The sequence below is a fragment of the Barbus barbus genome (assembly GCF_936440315.1).
Source record: "Barbus barbus genome assembly, chromosome: 22".
NCBI classification, from domain to species: Eukaryota; Metazoa; Chordata; class Actinopteri; order Cypriniformes; family Cyprinidae; genus Barbus; species Barbus barbus.
Window position 1 is genome coordinate 8,820,486 of NC_136750.1, and position 24,051 is coordinate 8,844,536.

General features: G+C 36.3%; 1 protein-coding gene across 1 annotated transcript in view; it reads left to right on the plus strand.

The window, feature by feature from the left end:
* LOC306888269 (spondin-1-like) overlaps nucleotides 1-23,048 on the plus strand; it is a gene marked incomplete at its 3' end in the record, with an annotated part of 188,143 nt that extends 165,095 nt beyond the window's left edge. Inside the window, exons 8-16 of the mRNA XM_079446464.1 lie at nucleotides 1,020-1,221; nucleotides 3,484-3,624; nucleotides 4,049-4,124; nucleotides 12,935-13,117; nucleotides 15,626-15,796; nucleotides 16,189-16,356; nucleotides 16,872-17,036; nucleotides 19,018-19,284; nucleotides 22,885-23,048. Of these exons, the coding sequence (XP_079302590.1) occupies nucleotides 1,020-1,221; nucleotides 3,484-3,624; nucleotides 4,049-4,124; nucleotides 12,935-13,117; nucleotides 15,626-15,796; nucleotides 16,189-16,356; nucleotides 16,872-17,036; nucleotides 19,018-19,284; nucleotides 22,885-23,048 (1,537 nt within the window). The remainder of the gene's footprint in view (nucleotides 1-1,019; nucleotides 1,222-3,483; nucleotides 3,625-4,048; nucleotides 4,125-12,934; nucleotides 13,118-15,625; nucleotides 15,797-16,188; nucleotides 16,357-16,871; nucleotides 17,037-19,017; nucleotides 19,285-22,884) is intronic.
* Between the last annotated feature and the right edge of the window lie 1,003 nt (nucleotides 23,049-24,051).

Consider the following 24,051-nt stretch of genomic DNA (forward strand, 5'->3'; position numbering starts at 1 on the left):
ATCACATGCATACATTATCTGTTCAGTTGTTTTGTCACATGAAGAAAATCCTAACATTTCTATTTGTGTTGTAATCATGTATTATGACGCTAAAAGTCAACTTTCATCCACACCAAATTATTTCTGACGCAACTAGCTTTCATTCAAAATCAAACAACAGGTATTTGGCATACACAAAGTACATACCTTAATTTTATATACTACATGGGTTAATGTGTCGATTAACATCCTACCTTCTAAGTAATCACAACAAGCATATGAAAGACAGGAGATACAACGTTAGTATGTATTTTCTATTGAGTATATTGCTTTAATAGCAATAGGAATAACGAAATATCTTCTGGCAGAAAATCAATAAAAATTTGGGTGTTCTTTGCACAAGAAAAAAAACGCATTCATTTGGAATGCAAGGAGGGCGAAAGGGGAGCTGTCCAGGGGTCATGACAGTGTCCCGCTGGGCGTGTATCTGTGAGACTTCAACGCCCAGTCTCATCATAAAAACGTCTCTCCTGGTTGATAAAATCATTGAATTACATGTTAAGCAGTCAGAACGTCGTGTCCAGATCCAGAGGTCTTTGTCCTGTTTCTGGTTGAATTATGTTTAAGTGATAAGAAAGCCACAGTAAAGTCCTGTTCTGGAATACATCCAGATGTTCCCTCAAATTTATCCTGGTTTTTAGAGGTCTCCTGAGATAAGGAGATTTAGAGCAGGAAATCGGCCAGCCAGTCAAATGCAGATGCTGGGAGGGGAAGTCTTAACTCCTGCTAGGCAATGTGCTGTCTTGAAATTATTATTATTTTATTTATTTTTTTGTGTGTGTGTCCTGCTCTACAAGGCATTACAATTTATATTATGTAATTAATTATTAAAATTATTTTATTGTCATTAAAATAATATCCTAACACATCTTATTCAAACAAACATATTTTGTTATTTTTTTCTTGTAGCTCCTCCTCATATATGAATGTGACATATGCTATATAAATAAGAATGCACCTGATTTCTATCTTACCTGCAGTCGAGCGGCTCCTTCAGCTGAGTTCTCAGTGGACCGCACACGTCACCTGATGTCCTTTCTGACCATGCTGGGTCCCAGTCCTGATTGGAACGTGGGTCTGTCATCGGAGGACCTCTGCACCAGAGAGTGTGGCTGGGCCCAGAAGGTGGTTCAGGACCTCATTCCATGGGATGCGGGGACAGACAGCGGGGTCACTTATGAGGCGAGCACTCATACAGTGGGGTCCAAACGTCACTTTTCAGCAGTTTTCTTATTTTATATAGAATTTGTCATCACAAATGACATGACTGGTGGGTTAATTTGTGTGAGCAGCTGAACTTAAAAATTAAAATGAATGTCAGAATTTTTATTATTTGGTATGTCCCAGTTTTTCTGGCATGTAAACTAGCATAAACTTGCAGTGAAGTACTTTTTCCTGAGGTATTTGGATATAGGATATATAGGGTTGCGACTATTACACATTTTCTCAAAGCAAACTCCACCAAACGAGTTCTCTCTGTGTTAATAACAGAACAAAATAAAAACATGAAAAAATAAGTATATTTTAATTTAGTCCACTGGAGACCATACAGTCATGACCAGCTTGATTCTGCCATCTACTGGTGTGTATCAATGTTTGTTTGTTAATTTAATTCATTCATTTGTTTGTTTTTCATTTACATATTCACAAAGAAAAAAAAGGGGTTTAAAATTTTACCTTTTGGGGTACAACAGCTTGTTGCTGGAGCAGTACCCTTAAAAGGACATTTGTACCAATTTTACAACTAATACTGTAGGTACATATTAGTACCTTATGGGTACGTATTACTATTTTAAGGTACTAATATGTACCTATTAGGGTAAAAAAAATACAAATATGTCCTTTATAGGGGTCCTATTATGTTCTCTTACAAAGTCTTGATTTTGTTTTGGGGGTGTTTGCCAAAGCAGCAAGTTCCAGATGGAACAATTTGAGCTGGATTCAGACCCCGAGAATATTGAACAAGAGAATTGCGCATGCACGCATGGATATCGCAAGACATATTAGAGTGGTAACGTTATTGTTGTTTTTTCGTTGGCTAAATCACGATTTGTGGCGACATATATGCAAATTCATTCTCTACCAGCGGGAGGCGATGTTGGAGTGGTAGAGATCGAGGTTTCAGCTCACACATGCTGCTTTATCAAACATTACATGCAAGATTTAATGAAAATGACATCCAATTTTTTACATAATTATTCAGGTTTGTGTGTAATAACTTGCGAAAACTTGACTCTACAGCAGCACTTCGTCGTCATTATTGTTTTGTCTGATGCACTCAACCAAGCGTTCTAACCAAGACCTCGCCCCTCCCCAACCCCCAACCATTCGAATTTCCATAGTTAATTTAATGATATTCTAATGGACCGTTTTGTGACATCACTAACACCGGAAAACAACGCTGTGGTCCAAACGAGCCGTTCGTTAGCGTTCTTGAAAAGGGATTTTTTAAAAACAAAATATCTCCCTTTGGAGTGGACTTTGAGAATTGTAACTTTAGGGATGTTTTTTTATGCCCAAACATACACACTACACACTGACTAAAATTCAAAAAGTGAAAAAGCATAATAGGACCCCTCAAGGGTACTGCTCCAGCGACAAGCTGTTCTACCCCAAAAGGTACAATTTAAACCCCTTTTTTTCTGTGTTGAGAGGTTAATATATTTAATTGTAGATTGGTTGGGTGGTTACATGAATATTCTGGATTAAATATACATTAAGCTCAATAAACAGCATGTAACATTCTCATTTACCTTAGAAAATGTATGTATGTAGTATGTATGTATGTATGCATTCATTCTTTCTTTCTTTCATTCCAACTATTCTCATATGCTGCTGATAGATAATCTCATGATGCAAATAAACCCGGTGCATGCCTTTAACAGTGTCTGGTCCTAAAACAGCCTTGGATTTCTCACTTTTATTTTTCCATCTTTCATTGAGGAGAGGGGTCTGTGTATATATTTTGTATTGCTCCCCTGGTTGTGCTTGTTATATTCAACCTCTCTCAGCGACCTTGCTGCTGTTGACTGCGGCGCTAATCTCTCTTTTTAGAAGCCTGAAGGCTTGCTATGGTGATCTCTTTGTTGTGTGAGGTGATTTTAAAAACTGTAAAAATATGAAATAACCATGTAGGAATTACCCTTTTATAGTATGTATTTAACATCAGTTCATATATAAAATAATTGAATACCCTGTAGGTATTTAAATATTTTAGTTTTATCCTGTATTAAAAATAATAAAAAGAACAGTTCAGCGAAATTCTTGTAAAAAAGAAAGTCTTGTAAAAATAGTTTGAAAAATGTTTGCATGTCTCCTTTTACTTTCATTGAATGAAAAAAGAGCAGCTTGAACATTCTGCCAAATTTATTGTGTGTTCTGTGTGAGAGTAAATTACTTGAAATTTTGACATTTTGGTAAACTGGTTTATTTTTTGTGCCATAGTCTCCGAACAAGCCTTCAACACCTCAGGAGAAAATTCGTCCCCTCACAAGCTTAGACAATCCACAGAGCCCTTTCTACGACCCAGAGGGTGGCGCAATCACTCCCGTGGCCAGAGTTGTTGTAGAGAGAATTGCTCGCAAGGTCTGTTTCTTTGCTTGTCTTAAAAAAAAAAAAAAAATCAATTTCAAAAGAAAATGTTTTTAGCTGTTGCTGTTTTAGCTTTTATTATTGTGCAAAACAGCTCTGCATTATTCATGTCATACAAGTCTATAAACTGAGAGCTCAAATAACTTGACAACAACAGATTATACATATTTATGAAACCAGCATGTGACAACAGTGCCCTGAAAGTATAGAAAGTCATGCATCCTCGATTGGGAGAGAGTTAGATTACTGTATAAGAATTAATAGGAACACGGGGAAAAGTATAACCCATGTCTGCTTTTTGCTGTTTTCAATCAGATGGTAATAGTGAATCAAAACCCATCACTGTGTAGAAGAAAATTATTAAAATTAATCATTTATAGTCTGTTTGGAAGTTTGAGTTGTTTTCTGATGTCTGCAGGGTGAGCAGTGCAACATTGTGCCTGATAATGTGGACGACATTGTGGCTGACATTGCCCAGGAGGAAAAAGAAGAAGGTTTGCATCTCTTTATCTTTTCATCAAAGTCGACCTTGAGTGAAAGACAGAGAGAGAGAGTGAGACTTTTAACTATTCAATATCCTAAACTCCAGGCCAACCAAGAGTAAACTATATTCTTGAGAAGTTGCGTTAGGCTCGGGAAACTTATATAAAACATGAGAACATAAAGTACTGTATATTTTCATTAAGTAACAGCTTTGTCTCAGGTGTTCATTCTAAAATTTTAAACTCCATCATTTCATCCAAACGATAGCTGATTAATTCTGAGACTGTGTGTAATTCTCACTTGTTTACCTTCTTCCAGAAGATGTTAGATGAAGAATCACATTTGTATGATAGAACAGTTTAGGTGAATACAGTAGAAACTTTCATAGCTCATGAGACTTAATGAAATTCTCTGTTATCTTTTATTGAAATCTCAGATTTATGGGATGATATTAGACTCAAAATGATTAATAGATGCACGCACAATTATCCATGTAGTGCATAAATTTTATGCATGTATCTTACTAACTACGAACAAATGTCTTTCAGTTTGAGTCTGTGGAATTCAGGATTAAATGATTGTGCAGCGATTTTAACAAATACAGATATGTTTGTGTATAAAAATGTTGTGATCTGCATTAATATATCATAAATTGCTCATGCAAAAAGGAATCCGTGCATTTGTGGATCAGGTGACACACGTGCATGTATTGACATCTTGTTTGCATTAATCTTGTTCGTTTCATTTGGATTTTGAGACTTCATTTTCGCAGTTTGCAGCATTTCACGACGCCCACACACACAACTACCAATGAACAAAGCCCAGTGCAATTCATTAACGTGTACACGATTTGAAAAATTCGCAAATGTGCATCACTACACTGAAACAAATGCTTTTCAGCCAGTGTCTGCAGAGTTAAGAATTACATCAATGTGCAGCATTTTGTACAAATATAGACTTATTGTTTAATACAAATGTTATAGTTTGTATTAAACTATCATAATTTGTGCATGCAGCGATTAAAATGTGCATTTGTGGATCAGGCGACGCACGTGCATTCATTCACATCTCTTCTGAGTCGATTCTATTTGATTCATTTAATTTGGAGACTTGCCCAATCCACACACACACAGCTCGCGATCCACACGCAGCTGAGCCTAAGAAAATCAGCGACCACTAGATGGCACTAGCCCCACTAAGTAACAACAGTAGCATTTTTAGAGATTTGCTGTTTACACTAAGTGAAAATAGCCATTCTATACATGCTGTAAAAGTAGCAGATATTTGCAATAAGTGTAAATAGTAATTAGACGATATTTATAGGCTTCTTATAAACAAATGGGGAATTAGCATTGTCAACTTCATCTTTGTAGCCGATACTGACTCAGAAAACAGTTTAGTAATAAGTAGGCCTAAATGAAATGTGTTCTAGCTATTTTTCCCTAAACATTCATTGTTAATGTTTATGTAAGTTAATGTAATAGTTTAATTAATTGAATATAAACGTGCAATTACTAATGGCTTAAATGAGCAACTATAATAGCCCTTTAATGATAATAATAATAATAATAATAATACAAGGAAGGAATAGCTGACAACGTGCCGTTGAATTACAGGAAAAAAAAAAAAAAACACAAAAGGTACCATCAGGACGTTCTTGTTTGGCTAAATTAATATGAGCTATTCTGTGTCCTAAGACTAGTTAAATTAGAACAAGTTCAATAAAACATTTTTATTATATTTCTACGGGCAGAGTAGAATAGCCAAACCAAAAAGAAACAAGGAAAACACAATGTAACATTCATAAAAGTGTACACAATGGAATGAGCACAGGTGACTGGGGCTAGTGCCATCTAGTGGTCGCTGATTTTCTTAGGCTCAGCTGCGTGTGGATCGCGAGCTGTGTGTGTGTGGATTGGGCAAGGCTAAACGGGCGGAATGAAAGTCTCAAAATTAAATGAATCAAATAGAACCGACTCAGAAGAGATGTGAATGAATGCACGTGCGTCGCCTGATCCACAAATGCACATTTTAATCGCTGCATGCACAAATTATGATAGTTTAATACAAACTATAACATGTGTATTAAAAAATAAGTCTATATTTGTATAAAATGCTGCACATTGATGTAATTCTAAACTCTGCAGACACTGGCTGAAAAGCATTTGTTTCAGTGTAGTGATGCACATTTGCGAATTTTTCAAATCGTGTACACGTTAATGAATTGCACTGGGCTTTGTTCATTGGTAGTTGTGTGTGTGGGCGTCGTGAAATACTGCAAACTGCGAAAATGAAGTCTCAAAATCCAAATGAACCGAACAAGATTAATGCAAACAAGATGTCAATACATGCACGTGTGTCACCTGATCCACAAATGCAAAGATTCCTTTTTGCATGAGCAATTTATGATATATTAATGCAGATCACAACATTTTTATACACAAACATATCTGTATTTGTTCAAATCGCTGCACAATCATTTAATCCTGAATTCCACAGACTCAAATTGAAAGACATTTGTTCGTGGTTAGTAAGATACATGCATAAAATTTATGCAGTACATGGATAATTGTGCATGCATCTATTAATCATTTTGAGTCTAATATCATCCCATACAGCTTGGTCTCTGATGTTGCTTACAAAATCCCTTTAGAGAAATAACAATTGTTAAATACAAAAATACACAATAACCAAAATAATACTTGTTTTCTTTCAGATTAGAGAGCGATTAGATTGTGCCTAGCTCCTGGGCTTTGCATGTTATGTTGAATTGGAATCATGATATTTGCTTTGTCCAAATACCCACACTTAACGGTCTTTGCACTTGACTGCTTGACTACTTATATGACGTATTTCCTGTATAAGTGAGGATGAAGACCACAAGTGTGTGTCAAACTTTTGTACAAAAATGCAAGTGTTTATTTTTTTTTTTATTTAGTCATTTAGCAGACGCTTTTATCCAAAGCGACTTACATAGCTTTATTTTTTTTATTTTGAAAAACTTTTAATTTTAAAATCAACTTCCAAACGTATGTGCAGTATTCCCTATAACATGACACGATTTAATTTTTGGAGCAGTTGAAAAGCAGTTGTAAATGTTGTACAAAACAAATATCCCCACTACTCATCTTTGTACCAATAAAACGTGCAACACTTTGTTTTTCTACCAAATTATATAATATCTTATTAGCCTATTAGTTTAATATTCAACTTACATTGGGAAGGTTTATGTGAACTTTCGTGAGATCGCTGCAAAAATCTCATGATTTGTTCCAAAACAAGATGCATGATGAGATACTCTAAGCCTTGAATAGCGCTCCGGAGCGGTATTCGAGATATTGTGGATTTAATGTGCATTAAGGGCACTGCACTTTGGTGTTTTTAAGACCTGGGACAGTCTTGCACACTTACTTCATGTCGCGCGTACGCACTCTCAAGTGGCCAAGACCGCAAGTGTGGGAATTTGGACAAGGGGATTCTATTTGAACACCCTCCAGGTGTGACAATTGTCTGTAGCCAATATAGAATCATGCAAAATCCTTGGCTGATGGAACTAATAGCACCCTCCGATGCACCATTATACCTCAAAGGATGCACTTTTGCCATCAGTCCTCAGATTTCTACAAAAGGAAGTTTTAAAAGTATCAAAAAAATATAAAATAAAAATATATATATAAAAGTATCATTTGACAGAAAACATTTGCACAGAAAAATATAAGGTGTGCAGAGAGGCCCAAATATCTTTCAAAGATGCACACTAAGATATTGCCGAACAAGAAACAATACCTCTAGTAGAGTGAGCTTGAATACCAAGAGGCAAAGAAAATGAAGCAGGTCACATGGTAACCACCATTGAAGTCCCTGCCATTATACTCACAAGTTTATGAACCGACCTACAGGGATGCTTCGCCCTACTCTAAATCAGTAAAGACAGGCAAAACTTACATGCAGTAGACAATTGCTCTTGCATTCTGCATGAGTTCAGTTCCACCCCTACGAATGTGGTCTGTTGCCTCATCCACAAAACTGTTTTCATAAGGTTTATTTTCAGATCTAACTTCTGTACCCTAGTGAAAAATAAAATACTAAAATGTATTTGAAATACATTTATTTTGTGCTAAATACACTACGAATATATTTAAATATTTATGTGCTTAATAAAAATACCCTGCAATTGAAATTTTTGTATACTGAACTGGTATACTTAATGTCTGTTAAATTGGAACAACTAAATTTGTACTTGATGCACTTTAATTGTGCAGAAACAGTGCTGAAGTTCAACTAAAGACAACCCGAATTCGGGAAATGTAGGGACATTTTTTAAATTTGATTAAAATTAAAACTAAGACTTTCAAATCACATGAGCCAATATTTTATTCATAATAGAACATAGATAACATAACAAATGTTTAAACTGAGAAATTTTACAATGTTATGTACAAAATTTCAAATTAGATGCCTGCTACAGGTCTCAAAATAGTTGGGATGGGGGCATGTTTACCATGGTGTAGCATCTCCTCTTCTTTTCAAAACAGTTTGAAGACATCTGGGCATCAAGTTTATGAGTTTCTGGAGTTTTGGTGTTGGAATTTGGTCCGTTTCTTGCCTGATATAGGTTTCCAGCTGCTGAAGAGTTCATGGTCGTCTTTGACGTATTTTTCGCTTACCCCTTTAAAACCTAAGGGTAAAATAGGTCATTTTTACATATTTTGTTTATTTGACTGTTAAATTCTAACAGAATGTGCTATTTTCAAGTGCAAGGTGTCATTTTTTTCAGAAAACAGATGGCTTTCAAAAAAGTACAGTTTTTGACCATTAATGTTGTGTGAAATCGTGATCGAAATAATCCAACACTTCTTACTTCAAAATTAAACTATATTACACATATACAAGTATTTTTGGGACACTGGGTTGCACAGTTTTCATTCAGGAGGCTTTTTTGTTCATACACGCACACATTTACACATGCATGCATATGCATACACCCATTCATTTACACGCACGGACTCATTATAGCGATGCACACACTACATGTGAATAAGTCTCACTCAGACTGCTCCCAAAGTCTCATCAAAAATCATCTCAATCGACTCTTGTGCTGTTTACTCCTCCTTCACCATGTTTTTGTTTGTTTCGTTTATTATTTAATGCAATCCAAAGCTCCGCGCTCCCTATCTCTCCATTCAAATTCTCCCTTCCCGCTGTCCCGGAAATCAGCCGTCATTTGTCGACGGAACGCAAGAAATTACCGTAATAAGCCATATATTGCCGAAACGCACATGATGTCTGCTGTCAGGAGCAATTTGAATTGTTGTGATGGTGCAAACGGTTGAAGAGTTATGGTAACATGGATACAGCTTGGTTTAATGTGTTGTCGCCGACACAGCCGGTTTTAAAGGGTTAATGATGCGCCAAATGTTCTCTATAGGTGAAAGATGCATGCAGGCCAATTCAGCACCTGGACTCTTCTACTACGAAGCCATGGTGTTGTAGTAGCTGCAGTATGTGGTTCTGCATTGTCCTGCTGAAATACACGTCATCTGGAGGGGAGCATATGTTGCTCTAAAACCTTTATATACCTTTCAGCGTTTCAGCTTTATATGCCTTCCAAAACATGCAGGATGCCCATTCCATATGCAAATATGCACCCCCATACCATCAGAGATTCTGGCTTTTGAACTGAACGCTGATGACACGCTAGAAGGTCTCCCTCCTCTTTAGCCCGGATGACACGGCGCCTGTGATTTCCAACAAGAATGTCAAATTTGGACTCGTCTGACCATTGAACACTTTCCCACTTTGAAACAGTCCATTTTAAATAAGCCTACAGGACACGACAGCGCTTCTGGACCATGTTCACATATGGTTCACATATTCCTTTTTGCATGACAGAGCTTTAGTTGGCATCTGCAGATGGCACAGGGGATTGTGTTTACCGACAGTGGTTTCTGGAAGTATTCCTGGGCCCATTCAGTAATGTCAATGACAGAATCATGGCAATGAGTGATGCAGTGTAATCTGAGGGCTCGAAAGGTCTTCGGCCTTGTCCCTTACACAAAGAGATTTCTCCAGTTTCTCTGAATCTTTTGATAATGTTATGCATTGTAGATGATGAGATTTGCAAAGCCTTTGCAATTTGACGTTGAGGAACGTTGTTTTTAAAGTATTCCAAAATCGTTTTAGGCACTCTTTCACAGACTGCAAATCCTCTGCCCATCTTTACTTCTGAGAGACTCTTTTGATGTCTCTTTATGACATCCCTATTAAGATCTGATGTCAATTGACTCAATTAGTTGCTAGATGTTCTCCCGGCTGATTCTTTTCAAAATGTCATGCTTTTTCAGTCCTTTAATGCCCCTGTGCCAAATTTTGAGACCTGTTGCAGGCTTCAAATTTGAAATCAGCTCATTTAGTGGATAAAAGTGTAAAAATATCCTTTTAAACATTTGTAATGTTATCTATGTTCTATTGTAAATACAATATTGGCTGATGTAATTTGAAAGTCTATTAGTTTTCATTTTATTAAAAAAAAAAAAAAAAAACGTCCCAACATTTCCGGAATTCAGGTTGTATATTTGATTGTGCTAAAGTGCAGCTATTGCAATTATATTTCAGGTATATGGAAGCATATTTGTAGCAAAATTAAATTTGTAATGTAATATGCAAAATGACAATGCAATATGTAAAATGCCAATGTATTTCTGTATTTAAATTTACATTTTCCCATACATATGTGCAACATTTAGTGCAAAATGAAAATTATAATTTAATTGTATAATTTAAATTTGTAATTTTTACACTAGTTTTTAGATGCAAATTAAAAACATATTTTAAAGCTTTATAAGTTGCAAAATTAAAATGAAAATGTATTTCCCAAATTGATTAGATATGTTTAACAAGTCCAAGCAAGAACTGTAGCAAAATTATAATTTTTCCTAAATGCATTTAGACTTAGGGGAAGGACACTTGGGGTTTTATTTTCATCATAATACAGCGTGGTAATTATAGCAAACTGCAGTGAGAATTTCAGAATGCATTCTGAGCCAAATGTGCAGTAAAAGGGTAACAAAATGGTGATTTAAATATCTTTTTATTTTTCTTAAATGCATTGACACTTACATATATGACGTTTCAATTGCATTTTCATTAAAACCCCGCGATGAATACAGTTTAAGTCAATGTGGATTTGAAAATGCATTCCTAGCCGAGCACGCTCCCTACCTGTCAATCATTACGTCAAGGCGGGGCTCGGCAACCAGATGCACAATATGTCAATATTCACCGTTAACCAAACGCTTTTCACCTGCCTGAACATCTCTCACTGTTTACACTCCGATTGATGCACATAAGCAAACAGACAGTGCTATTCTGCACTTATTTACTACTTTGCCTTATATTTTATTACTCTTTTATTTTTAATACGTATCATAGCGTATGTTCACCAGGCACCTGAACTTCACGAGCCTGCCACAACATCTCTCACTGTTTACAGCCATCGGACACCGCGATTGATGCCTGTGATTTTTACCTTGGCTGTGGCATGTTCTGTGACAGCAGTGCCTAGATCTGCCTGGTGAACTGTCGTCTGGGGCAGGCATAGTGAAAGTGGCAGCGTTTTCTGTATGGTAGACATGGACAGATGAAGCCTTGTGAGGCTTTTGAGGCTTTTTCCCTGATTGTACCAAAACAGATTCAACGCTTCAAAGCCTCAAAGACAGACCCTACCAGTGACATCTAGTGGTCAGCTGCAATTAAAGCAGCCACTTTCAAATGATTCAAACATCTTGTTGATTCCAGTTTCAACACAAAAGCAATACTCAGCAATAGCAGCTGTGTCTTCATTCCGCAAATCATTGTCCACACATGAAAGTGTTACTAAGTGTTACTAACACCAAGCATTTTGCGTCTCCTTGTAATGAATGAAGCCGCTCAAAAGATTAGAATCAGTCACCTCTCTTTAGGTGTTTCATTGTGACATATGAAGCCTCAAACGTCATCGGTCACGTGATCACAGAGATTTAATACCAGCCTCGACACAGTCTTTCGAACCAGTCTGCTTCAATAGAGTAAAAAAGGCTTCGGAGCCTTTAGTGTCAAATGTCCCATGTACTGTATGGTAACGGGCATCAATCAGGCGCAATGCTTATAGGTTATAGGATGTGCGAGAGGAAATAAGGCAGCATGTCTACACCTGACGCGAGCGGTGTGGCAAAAGACAGCACTGAACCCATTATAATCAGTGATGCTGTCTACAATGGATGCAGCGCGATGCCTCACAACAATTGTCACGTCCGATGTAGACATGGTGTAAGGTGTAAATAAGTGTAGAATGGAACTGTCTGTTTGCTTAGGTGCATCAATCAGAGTGTAAACGGTGAGAGATGTTCAGGCAGTTGAAAAGCGTTTGGTTAATGATGAATATTGACCTATTGTGGGGGCCTATATCTTTATCGCAACATCTTTTTGTGGCTATCAATAACAGCACATGTTGAAACTCATTGTTGAAAGCTCATTGTGTTTTGCGGTTATGTCAGATGATATGGTCTTGGAAGAATTTAATGTAAAAGAGTTCATGAAGTAGATCTCTTTGAGCACATTTTTTTTTAGCATTTTTTGTTTTTAAAGCAAAAGTTGTTCTTTGCTCTCCATTTAATCTCACGGATGTTTATTTAAAACAACAACAACAAAAAATATCCCAGTGGTGATTTTTCTGTCTGATGAGCACTCCCTTTATGAGATTCCATAATGCTTATAGACAAAAATGTTCTTATTATGGAGACATTTTCATCCTCCCACTTCTTTTTATTTTCTGTTTTGTCAGATGACACTCCAGAGACATGTATCTACTCCAACTGGTCTCAGTGGTCTGCGTGCAGCTCCTCGACATGTGAGAAGGGGAAGAGAATGAGGCAGAGGATGCTGAAGGCACAGCTGGATCTCAGTGTGCCCTGTCCACATACTCAAGACTTTGAGCCCTGCATGGGGCCTGGCTGCAGTGATGAGGGTCAGAATCAAACACACACAAAATCAGGATTTTAGTCCCCATATCATATCAATATTATCTCTATTTAAAAATGTAGTGAAACAGCTGCCTAAAGGCCGTCCATACAGGAAGTGTTATTGTATTCAGAAACAGCAGGATAGGATGCATAGACAAGAATGCAAGAGTCTACAGGTCTTTTTTTTTTTTTTTTCATATTTTGACTCGATTTTGGTTTTAAAAATAAAACAATTTCTTGCATTCTGGAAGTGCTATTATTTTATGTTGGTCTATGCACATCAAATAGAAGTATTTGCTACATCCTGTCTTGTTTGTTTGTTTGCTTATTTATTTAAAGCATCTCTCATGTGGGGCCGGTGCCACCTTATGGTCAGAAAATATAATGAAATTTATAAAAAATGCTTAAAACCTTTTAAAATATTAGACCATTTTCATGGGACATTCATGGGTCTGGTTAGAGTCCATGGCCAATGTCAAGAGCAATGATAATAATAAAATATAATAAATATAAAATAATAATAATAATAATGATAATAATAATACATAAAATAAAATACGTATTATAAGCAGTTTTTTTTTTTTTTGTTTTGTTTTTTTGACACCAACCCAAATGTTTGGGTATCTGCAGGTGATGAAACTGAGTTACCTGAGGATATCCAAATTTGTTTGTAGAATATAGTCTTTAAAGTCACAATCTCAAAATAGCAGTCATGGGTGGTGGGAGGTATTACAACATAATTCCCTTTTTTTGGAGGGGGGGGGGGAGGGTTATTGTAGTGATGGAAAAATAGTCAGCATTTCTCTCATTTTGAAAAAAAAAAAACTAAATAAATAAATCACATATTTATTTATTTAAAGTATGTTGCAGTAATACATTTTGGGATTGCCAAGACTATAAAGGATATAAATTTGGTTCTTATAAGGTAGATTTTATTTAATTTAATTTAATTTAATATTTAATTTTATTTCTACAGTTTTCCCTGTAGCGGATTGATTAATACACTGATTCATTCATTCATTCATTGTTTGTTTTTCTTTCTTTATTTCTTTCTTTTCATATGTTGATCGGCTTATGCTGTTTATAACTGGTCTACGAATTTAACCTAACATCCTACAAGGACAAAATTTACCAGTCAAACCGTGACAGAATATAATTTCACCCTTTTTGTGTACACCAAGAGCTTTATTGATCAGACATCTTGCGGCAACCTGCCTTGACCAGGAACATTTAAAAAATGCCCTAAAGCAATGCTAACTAGACATTTTTATCAGGTGACAGAATCTTTGCATCATTCTTGGGTACGGTTGCATCTATATTCTCTATGGGCAGTCCTATTGATTTCCACTCGGAGACATTAAAAGGTCAAAGCAGCTTCTGCAAAGTTTTTGTTGCCAGAGTGGAAATCAATAAAAATGCATAGCTCATTTGTATTATTGCTAATAGAAGAAAATGTTGATGCATAGGATGATTAAACATGTATGTGTATACGTTAATGAGTAACATAGGAAATACAAGAAGGAGCTGTTTTATAATGCTTTAGCAACTTTAAGAATTTAAATAAATACAGTAAGATATGAGTTTAGATGTCCCTTTAATACTTTGAATAAAATAGCCCGTTTAACGCGAACCACGCATTAGTGGGTTGGTTTTTCCTTAGTGTTTAATGAGGTGTTAACATCCATTATCGATTGATTATCATGTAATGGAGATTACAGAGATGGCCTCCAGGATGTCGTATTTGCTCACGGTTTTATTAATGATTCAATAAGCCACGTTTTATCAAGCAGAACAAATGGCAGTAATTTGAGAGAAGAGGGAAGTCCAGGCTTTGCACCATAAAAGTTTCATCTTGCCCATCTGACTATAACTGATTAAGTAATATTCGCAATTTATGGTGGCATTGTATTATTGCCTGCAGAACAGGTTAATGTTGTTAATTAAGCTTTAGAGTAGAGTATTTTTCATGCATGCATATTAGGACATTTTAAATATTTTAGAAAAGCAAAATTTGTTTAAGAAAAACAAAAAAATAGAAAGTTCCCATGTACTGTTGGTAAATTTTCAAGGTGGTATCTGTATTTTAAAACATAGTGATTGGCCCTTAATAAACTAAATACCATATTCAGTGATATGATGATGCGATTGTTCTAGTGGGACTCTTGACTAAAATATTTCACCAGCTATGCCAGGCTCCAAAATTGCCTAAACCAGCTCTGACCAGATAGAAGCCAGCTACCATGTTCAAAAAAATGTTTTGCCCACTATTATGATGTAATTGTTCTAGTAGCGCCCTTTGAACAAGATGTCTTTGCCAGGCCCTGGAAACCAGCTACCATGTTCCTGGAGCCCCCTCAGTAACATGGTTGGGAACCACTGTTCCTAAACATCTATCAATTAAGCTAATTTTATCTGTAATGTATCTTCTGTATTTTCTAGCAGGGCTGGTGGTTGAATGTTAAAAGCCTTTTGAACAAGGACATGAATAACAAAGTGAACTTTGACTTTTACAGATGCTTCCACATGCACGATGTCAGAATGGATCACATGGTCACCATGCAGTATGTCATGTGGCGCAGGTGTGCGTTCTAGGGAGCGCTATGTAAAACAGTTTCCTGAAGATGGCTTTGCTTGCACTCATCCCACTGAAGAGACAGAGCCATGCACTGTCAATGAGGACTGCTGTGAGTATTATTTACCTGGACTCATAACAAGCCAAATTCATTGACATATAACAGATGTTTGCAGTCGTAATTTTATTGATTCATCACAATTTAATATTATATTTTTTTGCCAATTGCGAATTGTGCAGGAAAGAAATGTTGATATAATTTTCCTGTACCTAAAGTTCCTGTACATAATATACTGTACTGGGTTTCCTGCTGACATACTCATTCATCTAAGTGTTTTATGGCTGTATTTATTCATTGTTTATGTTACTTGAATAAAATAATCAGTCAAACTCTTACTTTGTATTTTAATAATAGACTAAAAGTAGTTTTTTTTGACACAAAGTATCTCCAAGCATAATTCTGTTATCCAATCATATGTACTGTATATGTTTCTGCTGGTGTAGCTCCTAGCAGTTGCTTGGTTACTGAATGGGGAGAATGGGATGCATGCAGCGCCACCTGTGGGCTTGGCATGAAAAGACGGGAGAGGATGGTGAAAATGCCCCCGTCTGACGGCTCCATTTGTGGGGCTGAGGTGGTGGAAGTGGAGAAGTGCATGATGCCAGAATGCCGTAAGTGCAAACACTCACATGCATACCCACATTAATATATGCACATCCATGTATGCTAAATTTACCATATTCACACACATGCACATAAACAGATACCCACACAGTAGATGTCTGTGAATGTTTGGGTCAAATTAACATATCCACAAAAACATATTCACATATTCATAAGCATACCAGGAACGCAAGTAGTGGACACATAACCCACTTTAACATATTCAAATCCATAACAAAACTACACTCACACACATATTCACATCCATATTAAACTATTAATACACATAACATATAATAAATAATTAGTGAATAGTATTATAAAAAACACACATACATTCACATGACATTGTTCACACACACAAATTTGCATACATGCCAATATTATCATATTTACACAGAAAAAAGAAAGTCTACATTAACATATTCTCACAAACAATCCCACATTAGCACATTTATACAGCATAAACACCCACATGCCTGCAGTTCTTAGTGTTATGATGCTGAGCTTTTTGTGTTTATAGATACAATCCCATGTTTACTGTCCCCGTGGTCGGACTGGAGCGATTGCAGTGTGACGTGTGGTAAAGGCACACGGATGCGTCAGCGTATGCTCAAATCACCTGCAGAGTTGGGAGAATGCTACGAGGAGCTGGAACAGATGGAGAAATGCATGCTGCCGGAGTGTCGTGAGTTACACAGGCTTTTTCTCGATTACATATACACACACACAAACATAACAGTTAACAGCTCTCACATAAAAGATGCACAGAACGTGTCTGTGTGTGTGCATGTGTGTTATTCAGTCGTAATTGCGAGAGTGGGTCCAAGAGAAGTAGAGTTAAAATCTAGCCTGTCTGCCCATCCATCATTAAAAAAAAAAAAAAAAAAGTGATACATTGTGATAAGTTATTGGCCAACCCCACCATTTGAAATATCAGACCATCTGGGTAACTGTAGGATACTCATTTCAACTTGCTATGATTTGGGACACTCTAATTCTAATTTCTGATACTAATTAGTGCAGATAATATGCAAGTTGAGACATCTCAAGTGTGTATCTCCAGGAACAGGATGGAAGTTTTCTGAATTACACAATCAACTTCTTGATTACTGAACTGTTGTATAATTGCAATGAAAAAACCCTTATTATATGCAAACACATATTACATTACTATATTGTTGTTCAAGCCTAAAATTATTTTACTTATTTAGTACTGTACATTTCAATGAGATAATGAAGCCTTGGTTTCTTTTAAGGAATAAATTACTCTGTCAAATTAATACCTCTTGTGGCAGATTTCTTTTTTTAATGTATTTTAGACACTCACATTATTTCCATAATTGTCTTGACAAAGATTTAATTTAATTCATTTAAATATTCATGTTATTTTGGATTAAGGTTACTTTGAGTCATGAAATATGGATGGCACTGGCAGATAGCTTCTTTATGTACAATTTGCTAGCAATCGTATTGTTTTACTACAAAACAGAAGCTGAATGGTCTGAAGCCAATGAGAATGCTTGCTCAACATTTAAATAATCTGGTTCAGTATTCACTGTAAATTTGTCATGAATCTGGTCTATGAACTTCCGTTAACTCACCACCAGAGGTCACTCGCTCACCACATAGACTCTTGCACCACACTAACTGTTGCACGCCACCTCAGACTACAATTCCCATCATCCATTGCACTGACGATACACAGCTGATTGCACTGATCACACACCCTACATAAACCATGGACTTCCTCTTCCTCTCTGCCGAGTATTGTATTGCGTTTATCACTCCACTAGTGTTAGCTGCCTTGCCGAGCCTTCTGTGTGTATGTCTAGCTCTGAGTCTGGTTCTGCGTATAATACTCTCCTAGTATTAGCTGCCTTACCGAGCCTTCTGTGTTTTCTAAGTCTAAGTTTAGTTTGTTTTGTTTATAGTCTCGTTTCCTGTTTCCCGTTTCCCGTTTCCCGTTTCCCGTCCTTGTATCATGGATTTACCCTTTGCCTTGCCGTTTGGACTCTGTTTGCACCTCTCTTGGACTACTGGTCGTATACCTGGATTATCTCTCTGCCTTGCCCTGTTGGATATTGTTCACCAATCGTCGAATCTCACTAGCCCTAGGATTGCTCCTTGTTTTGCCCGTACCATACTTGTTTGACCCTGCCTGTTTTTTGACTATGTTTATTAATAAAAACTTGCACATGGATCCTCATGTTTCGTTCGCCCCGTTACAAAACTGGTTCGGCAACGCATTATTAGAATTTCTCTAAAACCCTCTTCCTCCCCAGATCCACCTATCTAGATCTGCTATTATATTTATGTGTGTCTATTCATGCAGCAACAGCACATTTTACATGCTCAGAGCAGTGTGTCTGTGTATCTACTAATGGTAGCAAGTCCATACATGCTCTGCATCAGCATACCTAGCAGATCTAGTATTCCAAGACTAAATATATTAACATATAAAACTATTCAGAGAGTTGTCATGATTGAAATGTTTTATCGGAAATACATTGGAAAGATTGACAGCTGTGATGTGAACCAGGAACACCTAATAAACAAAATATAGAAAAAAAAAGCTAAATAATAAACATCCTCTCTTAAATTATAAAAATTTATGTTGTCATATTTCTCAGTTAGAATATTGTCTCTTTTGATGTCTTTCTCTCTAGCGATGGATTGTGTGATGTCAGAGTGGTCCGAGTGGTCAGAGTGCAGTAAATCCTGTGGGAAGGGTCACTTGATCCGCAAACGCATGATCACTCTGGAGCCTCAGTTTGGTGGGGATCCGTGCCCTGAGACCACACAGAGAAAAACATGCAAGATCAAGAAGTGTAATCAAGGAGGCATAAACAGTGACGAGAGAAAGAGGCGCAAGGAAGACCGTAAGAAAAGGAGGAACAAACATGGAAGGGAGGAGAGTGCCGATGAGCTCGCAGGTGAGCATGCAAGCATCACTGTTAAAGGAATAATCCACCCAAAAATTAAAATTATCTCATAATTTACTTACTCATGCCATCCCAGATGCATATGGCTTTCTTTCTTCTGTGCATACAGAACATAAACATTGATTTTTAGAAAAATAATCTGTCTGTGAGTCAATGTATTGCAGCTGCATTAAGACTGTTGCTTTAAAAACATTCAAATTTAACAGTAATATATACTGTATGATCACAGTTTATATAATAAATGTATTTTTAAGCAAAACTATACATGAGCGTGAGAAAATATGCTAATACTTTTCACTTTTTAACTTAACCAATAATCACTCCCAACTGTCAGCATGCTGTGAATGTCAGCATGTTGTGAAGCAATGTGAGTCCATATTAATGTTAGTAGATTTCACACATAGTGCTTATTTTTCTAAAAAATCTCTATTTGTTTTCCACAGAAGACAGACTGACTCAGACTCAGCTTTGATGTCCTATTTAGGCAAACTATGATTGCAGCAAGATGCCAGAACACTAACCACATCCATGTACTTATCAAATAACTATAACATACAATCAAAAAAATGATAAACAATAAAATGTTCAGAAACACGTAAAAATAGAAGTAAAAAGTATATTCTTAGTACATTCATGCATTTTGTACAGTATTTTCTCCTGGCCAGAACAATTATGTAGAAATAAATCTTTCTTGCTTACATGCACTCTAAAACACCCTGAAACTCAACAGTCAACAGTACAAAGAATAAACTGGACTCTCTTAAGAACATAATTATGAAAAATATTTTTCCACAATGTACAAGGAAAGGACAGATTTGATAAATTGTGTGTAAAACAATAAATGTCCTTCATTTTATTAACATCATATAAATCTGGGATGGCATGAGGGTTAAATGATGACAACATTTTAATTTGGGGGTGGAATTTCCCTTAAATAATCACCATTACATGTCAATGTTGGTTTTTGTTTTTTTTGTTAGCATGCCAGCATAACATTGCTGCTGACTAGAGCCATGCATGGGCCTCAGATATAGGCCCTAGCCATGCCCTGGCCTGAGACGCTCAGGCCCTAGCCCAGCCTTTTTCAGATAACTTCTCTGAATTACTGACCCGAGTCCAACCCAAGCCTGTTTTTATTCCCCCTTTCTGCCAAAACAGCTTATACTACTGTTTCAGCTATTAAAATAGTTCAGCTTTGTATGTAATGGTAAAGTGATAATATTTCTAATTGCCCAGTATTGAATTCATGGGAATCTAGGCTAATTGACCTCCTGTCCCTGGGTAAAAATTACAAAGGCAAACAATAAAAGTTCTAGTGATATTCAAACACTTTTTGAAAAGTGAAGTATGCCATTTACAAGTGACGTAATGGATAAAACCGTGTGAGTGGATCAATGTAAGATTTACTTAACTATGATTTTTTTTTTCTCCAGCAAATTAATTCAAAATAAAAAAAGATGCCTAATCAATTTAAATTAATAAAACTTGAACAATTTATTAATATTTGAACAATAATAGTGTATTATTTAATTAGTATTTAATTAGTCTTGTAAAATAAAAATACAAATATATTATATTTTGGCAAACAAATTTTTCTGTTTAAATTAGCAGGAAAATTGTGTGTTATTCCTTAAAAATGTTTTTTAAATAAATTGTATTATATTATTACTTTGAGAAATACATTATACTGTACAATAGTAGTGTTTTTCTGTCATAATTTCCTTGTGGTTTAATATTCACTGACACTAGTTCATAGGGCCCTAACTATTGCTTTACCATTTATACCGCAGGATAATATATTTTCATGACTATTAGTGGTGCAGATAGCTTTATGATATTGACACATTAAGTGATGCAGAAACATTGACTAATGGGAACATATAAAGTGGCACACATTCCAAACAAATCAAGATGAGGAAGAATGCAATTTTTTATCAAGTTAATTTAGAAAAAAAAATGTTTGGAGCATTTTTTGTTTGTTAAATGTTTAATATTTTAAGTAAGTTTTTAGTTTTTTTTTAAGGTAATGACCAAGCGGCCAGCGGCAGACAGTGAGTTGATCATAGCCTATAATTGATCAATTTAGCCTTCTCAAATCATCACGACTTGCCTAAAATAAAACACTTCAAGCGTATATCACTATGTTAGTTTAAACATTTCTGTCAGGACCACTATCGTCAAAGATGATTGACGAGTAACATACAGTTTGTATTGGCGGTATGCTTCTGTTCTGGGCAGGAACTCCCTGCACATCCATGCAGATTAGCATGGATGAGAGCAGGGAGAGCAGAGATAACCCCCCAGAGTATGCAGATATCGTTAAAGTTCAGTAATATTATGTACACATTTTAGAATTAGTCTAATTCAAAGGAGAATCAGTAGGCTGAATCCTGACTGACAGAGGAGGAGTTGGGGATGGAGGAGGGTAATTAGATATTGAGCAATGTTGTATTCCTATAGGTAGATGGGGATCAGCTGAGAGCCAGCTGATGTGAGCTTGACTAATGGGACCTGCCAGAACTATCCCTACGCTTGATTTAACGTAGATAAATGTGCGCTGCACATACATGACAAATATATCTATAGAAAGCTTTGAATTACTACTTTAAAATTAAATAATTCAAATCGAAAACAAAAACTCTTTCATTATGTAATCCATAAAGATGCATTTCTCTCTAAAGGCGTGTGCATTGTGGAGATGGCAAGTCAGGATCGTCAACTTCATTTTTGTGACACTGACTCAGAAAACATTAGTATATTAAAAAATAATTAAAATATCTCCTTACTATTCCCCCCTAACACAATCATGGTAATTACTTTTGCTGGGGCTTTGCAGCAAACTTTAGCCTATTTCGTGCACTTGAACACGGAACTCTTCCAGCTGGGCTGAAGGCACACTCTCCGCTGCCGGCAGGACATTAAACACTGACCGAGCCTCTTGCGGTTGCACGGTCTCGTGTGGTGTCTCCACCATAATTGATGGATGTCTAAAATTTAAAAATAAGGAGAAGCCTAAAACAGGCCCGATTCCTGGCTCGGGTCTGAGCTATGTCGTGAATATTGGCCCAAAGCCCGGCCCTACAGGGGCATAAACAAGTCGGTGCCCGTCAGGCCAGGCTGAAATGCAGGGCTCTACTGCTGACTTTTTCCATTAGTAATTCTGCATCATCACATCACCTCTAGAGATACTGATCTTAGAAAATCTGTATCAACAATACTACTGACACTGTGGATACTGGGGCTTTTTTAGTAAATCGACATCATACCATCAGAGCTAGCAATTTTTTTAGTCCATCAGAGTCATAACATTAGATTACACATGTCATTACAACATGTCTTTACATTTGTAATTATGCATCATAGCATCACAGGACTACAGATGCCAACAATCTTTCCGATGGCATATCAGCATCAACATCACCACTGCAGATGCTATAATTCTGTTTAATAAAATTGCCACTACAGATGATAGAGAAGCTCTCCATTACTAATTCATAACATCATAACCACTACAGACAGTGTCTCTAAATAAAAAAGCAGTTGATTAATTGATCATCAACAGTTGTATCTGGTCTATTTTTCTTCCTACAGGATGCAAAATGAAGTCGTGGTCTGCATGGACAGACTGTACCAAGCTGTGTGGTGGGGGAATCCAGGAGCGTTTAATGACTGCCAAGAAGAGATACAAGAATGCACAACTAAATAGCTGTAAAGACCGAAAGGAGATACGGGCCTGCAATGTCCATCCCTGCTAGGGCTATACTTGAATGGGCTTGTGTGATGGGACCCAATCTAGATTATGAACAGACTGTGATACACTGTCTTTGGGATTGGAAAGCTGCAACAGGTAGTCTGTTATTTTTACTTTTATTTTTTAGAATTTATAGTGACCCAGGCATTGTCTAGCCTGTAAAGGAATGGGAAACCAAGAGGGAGGGGGGTCAGAGTTGCAATGTACTGTACAAATTCAGATGTATGCATTAGTATTTGAGAGTAACAGTGCTCTATGAAGCTTTGAAGAGGGGAGATCTTTTGAAGATTGATTTTTCACAAGCAGGACCATGGCGTATTACAGATTAATGTGTTCTGACATGAAATGCAAAACAAATTTCTCATTTTATACTCTGTGATCCAAACACTCACACATACAAAAAATAGCATCCTTCGAAAATGAATTACTTTTGAAATCACAGTCTTAAGTGTCAGAGGTTCAAAGACATCATGTGATGTGAGCGATTTAATTTTTTCCTCTTGATATCACATGAACGAGGAAACACTGACAGGTACCCGTGTTCACTTTTACCCTATATTTCAAATTATCAGAAGAGCTACATTTAGATGCATGCAAAACATTCATTCAGGACATCTGAAATGCTGTGGCCATAAATATACAGGGTTCTGGAGTTTTATTGTCGTTATATATATATATATATATATATATATATATATATATATATATATATATATATATATATATATATATATATATATATATGAAGAGATGCAAAAGCCTCTAAGTGTCGTTTGAAATGTTCTTCTAAAACAAGCATTTTTATCAGGTTCCTATTTGTAGATTCAGTCATTTCAAATTAATGGCAATGAATAGGTTATTGTCATTGCTATTAAAGTAAAATAACTGAACATAAACTTAGGAGCCTGCAGAGAAAAATGCTCATTTTAGAAGAAAATTTCAGACGGCACTTATAGTCTTTTGCATCTGAACTAGGTATTAGTATGTAACATTTTAGGTACAACAAA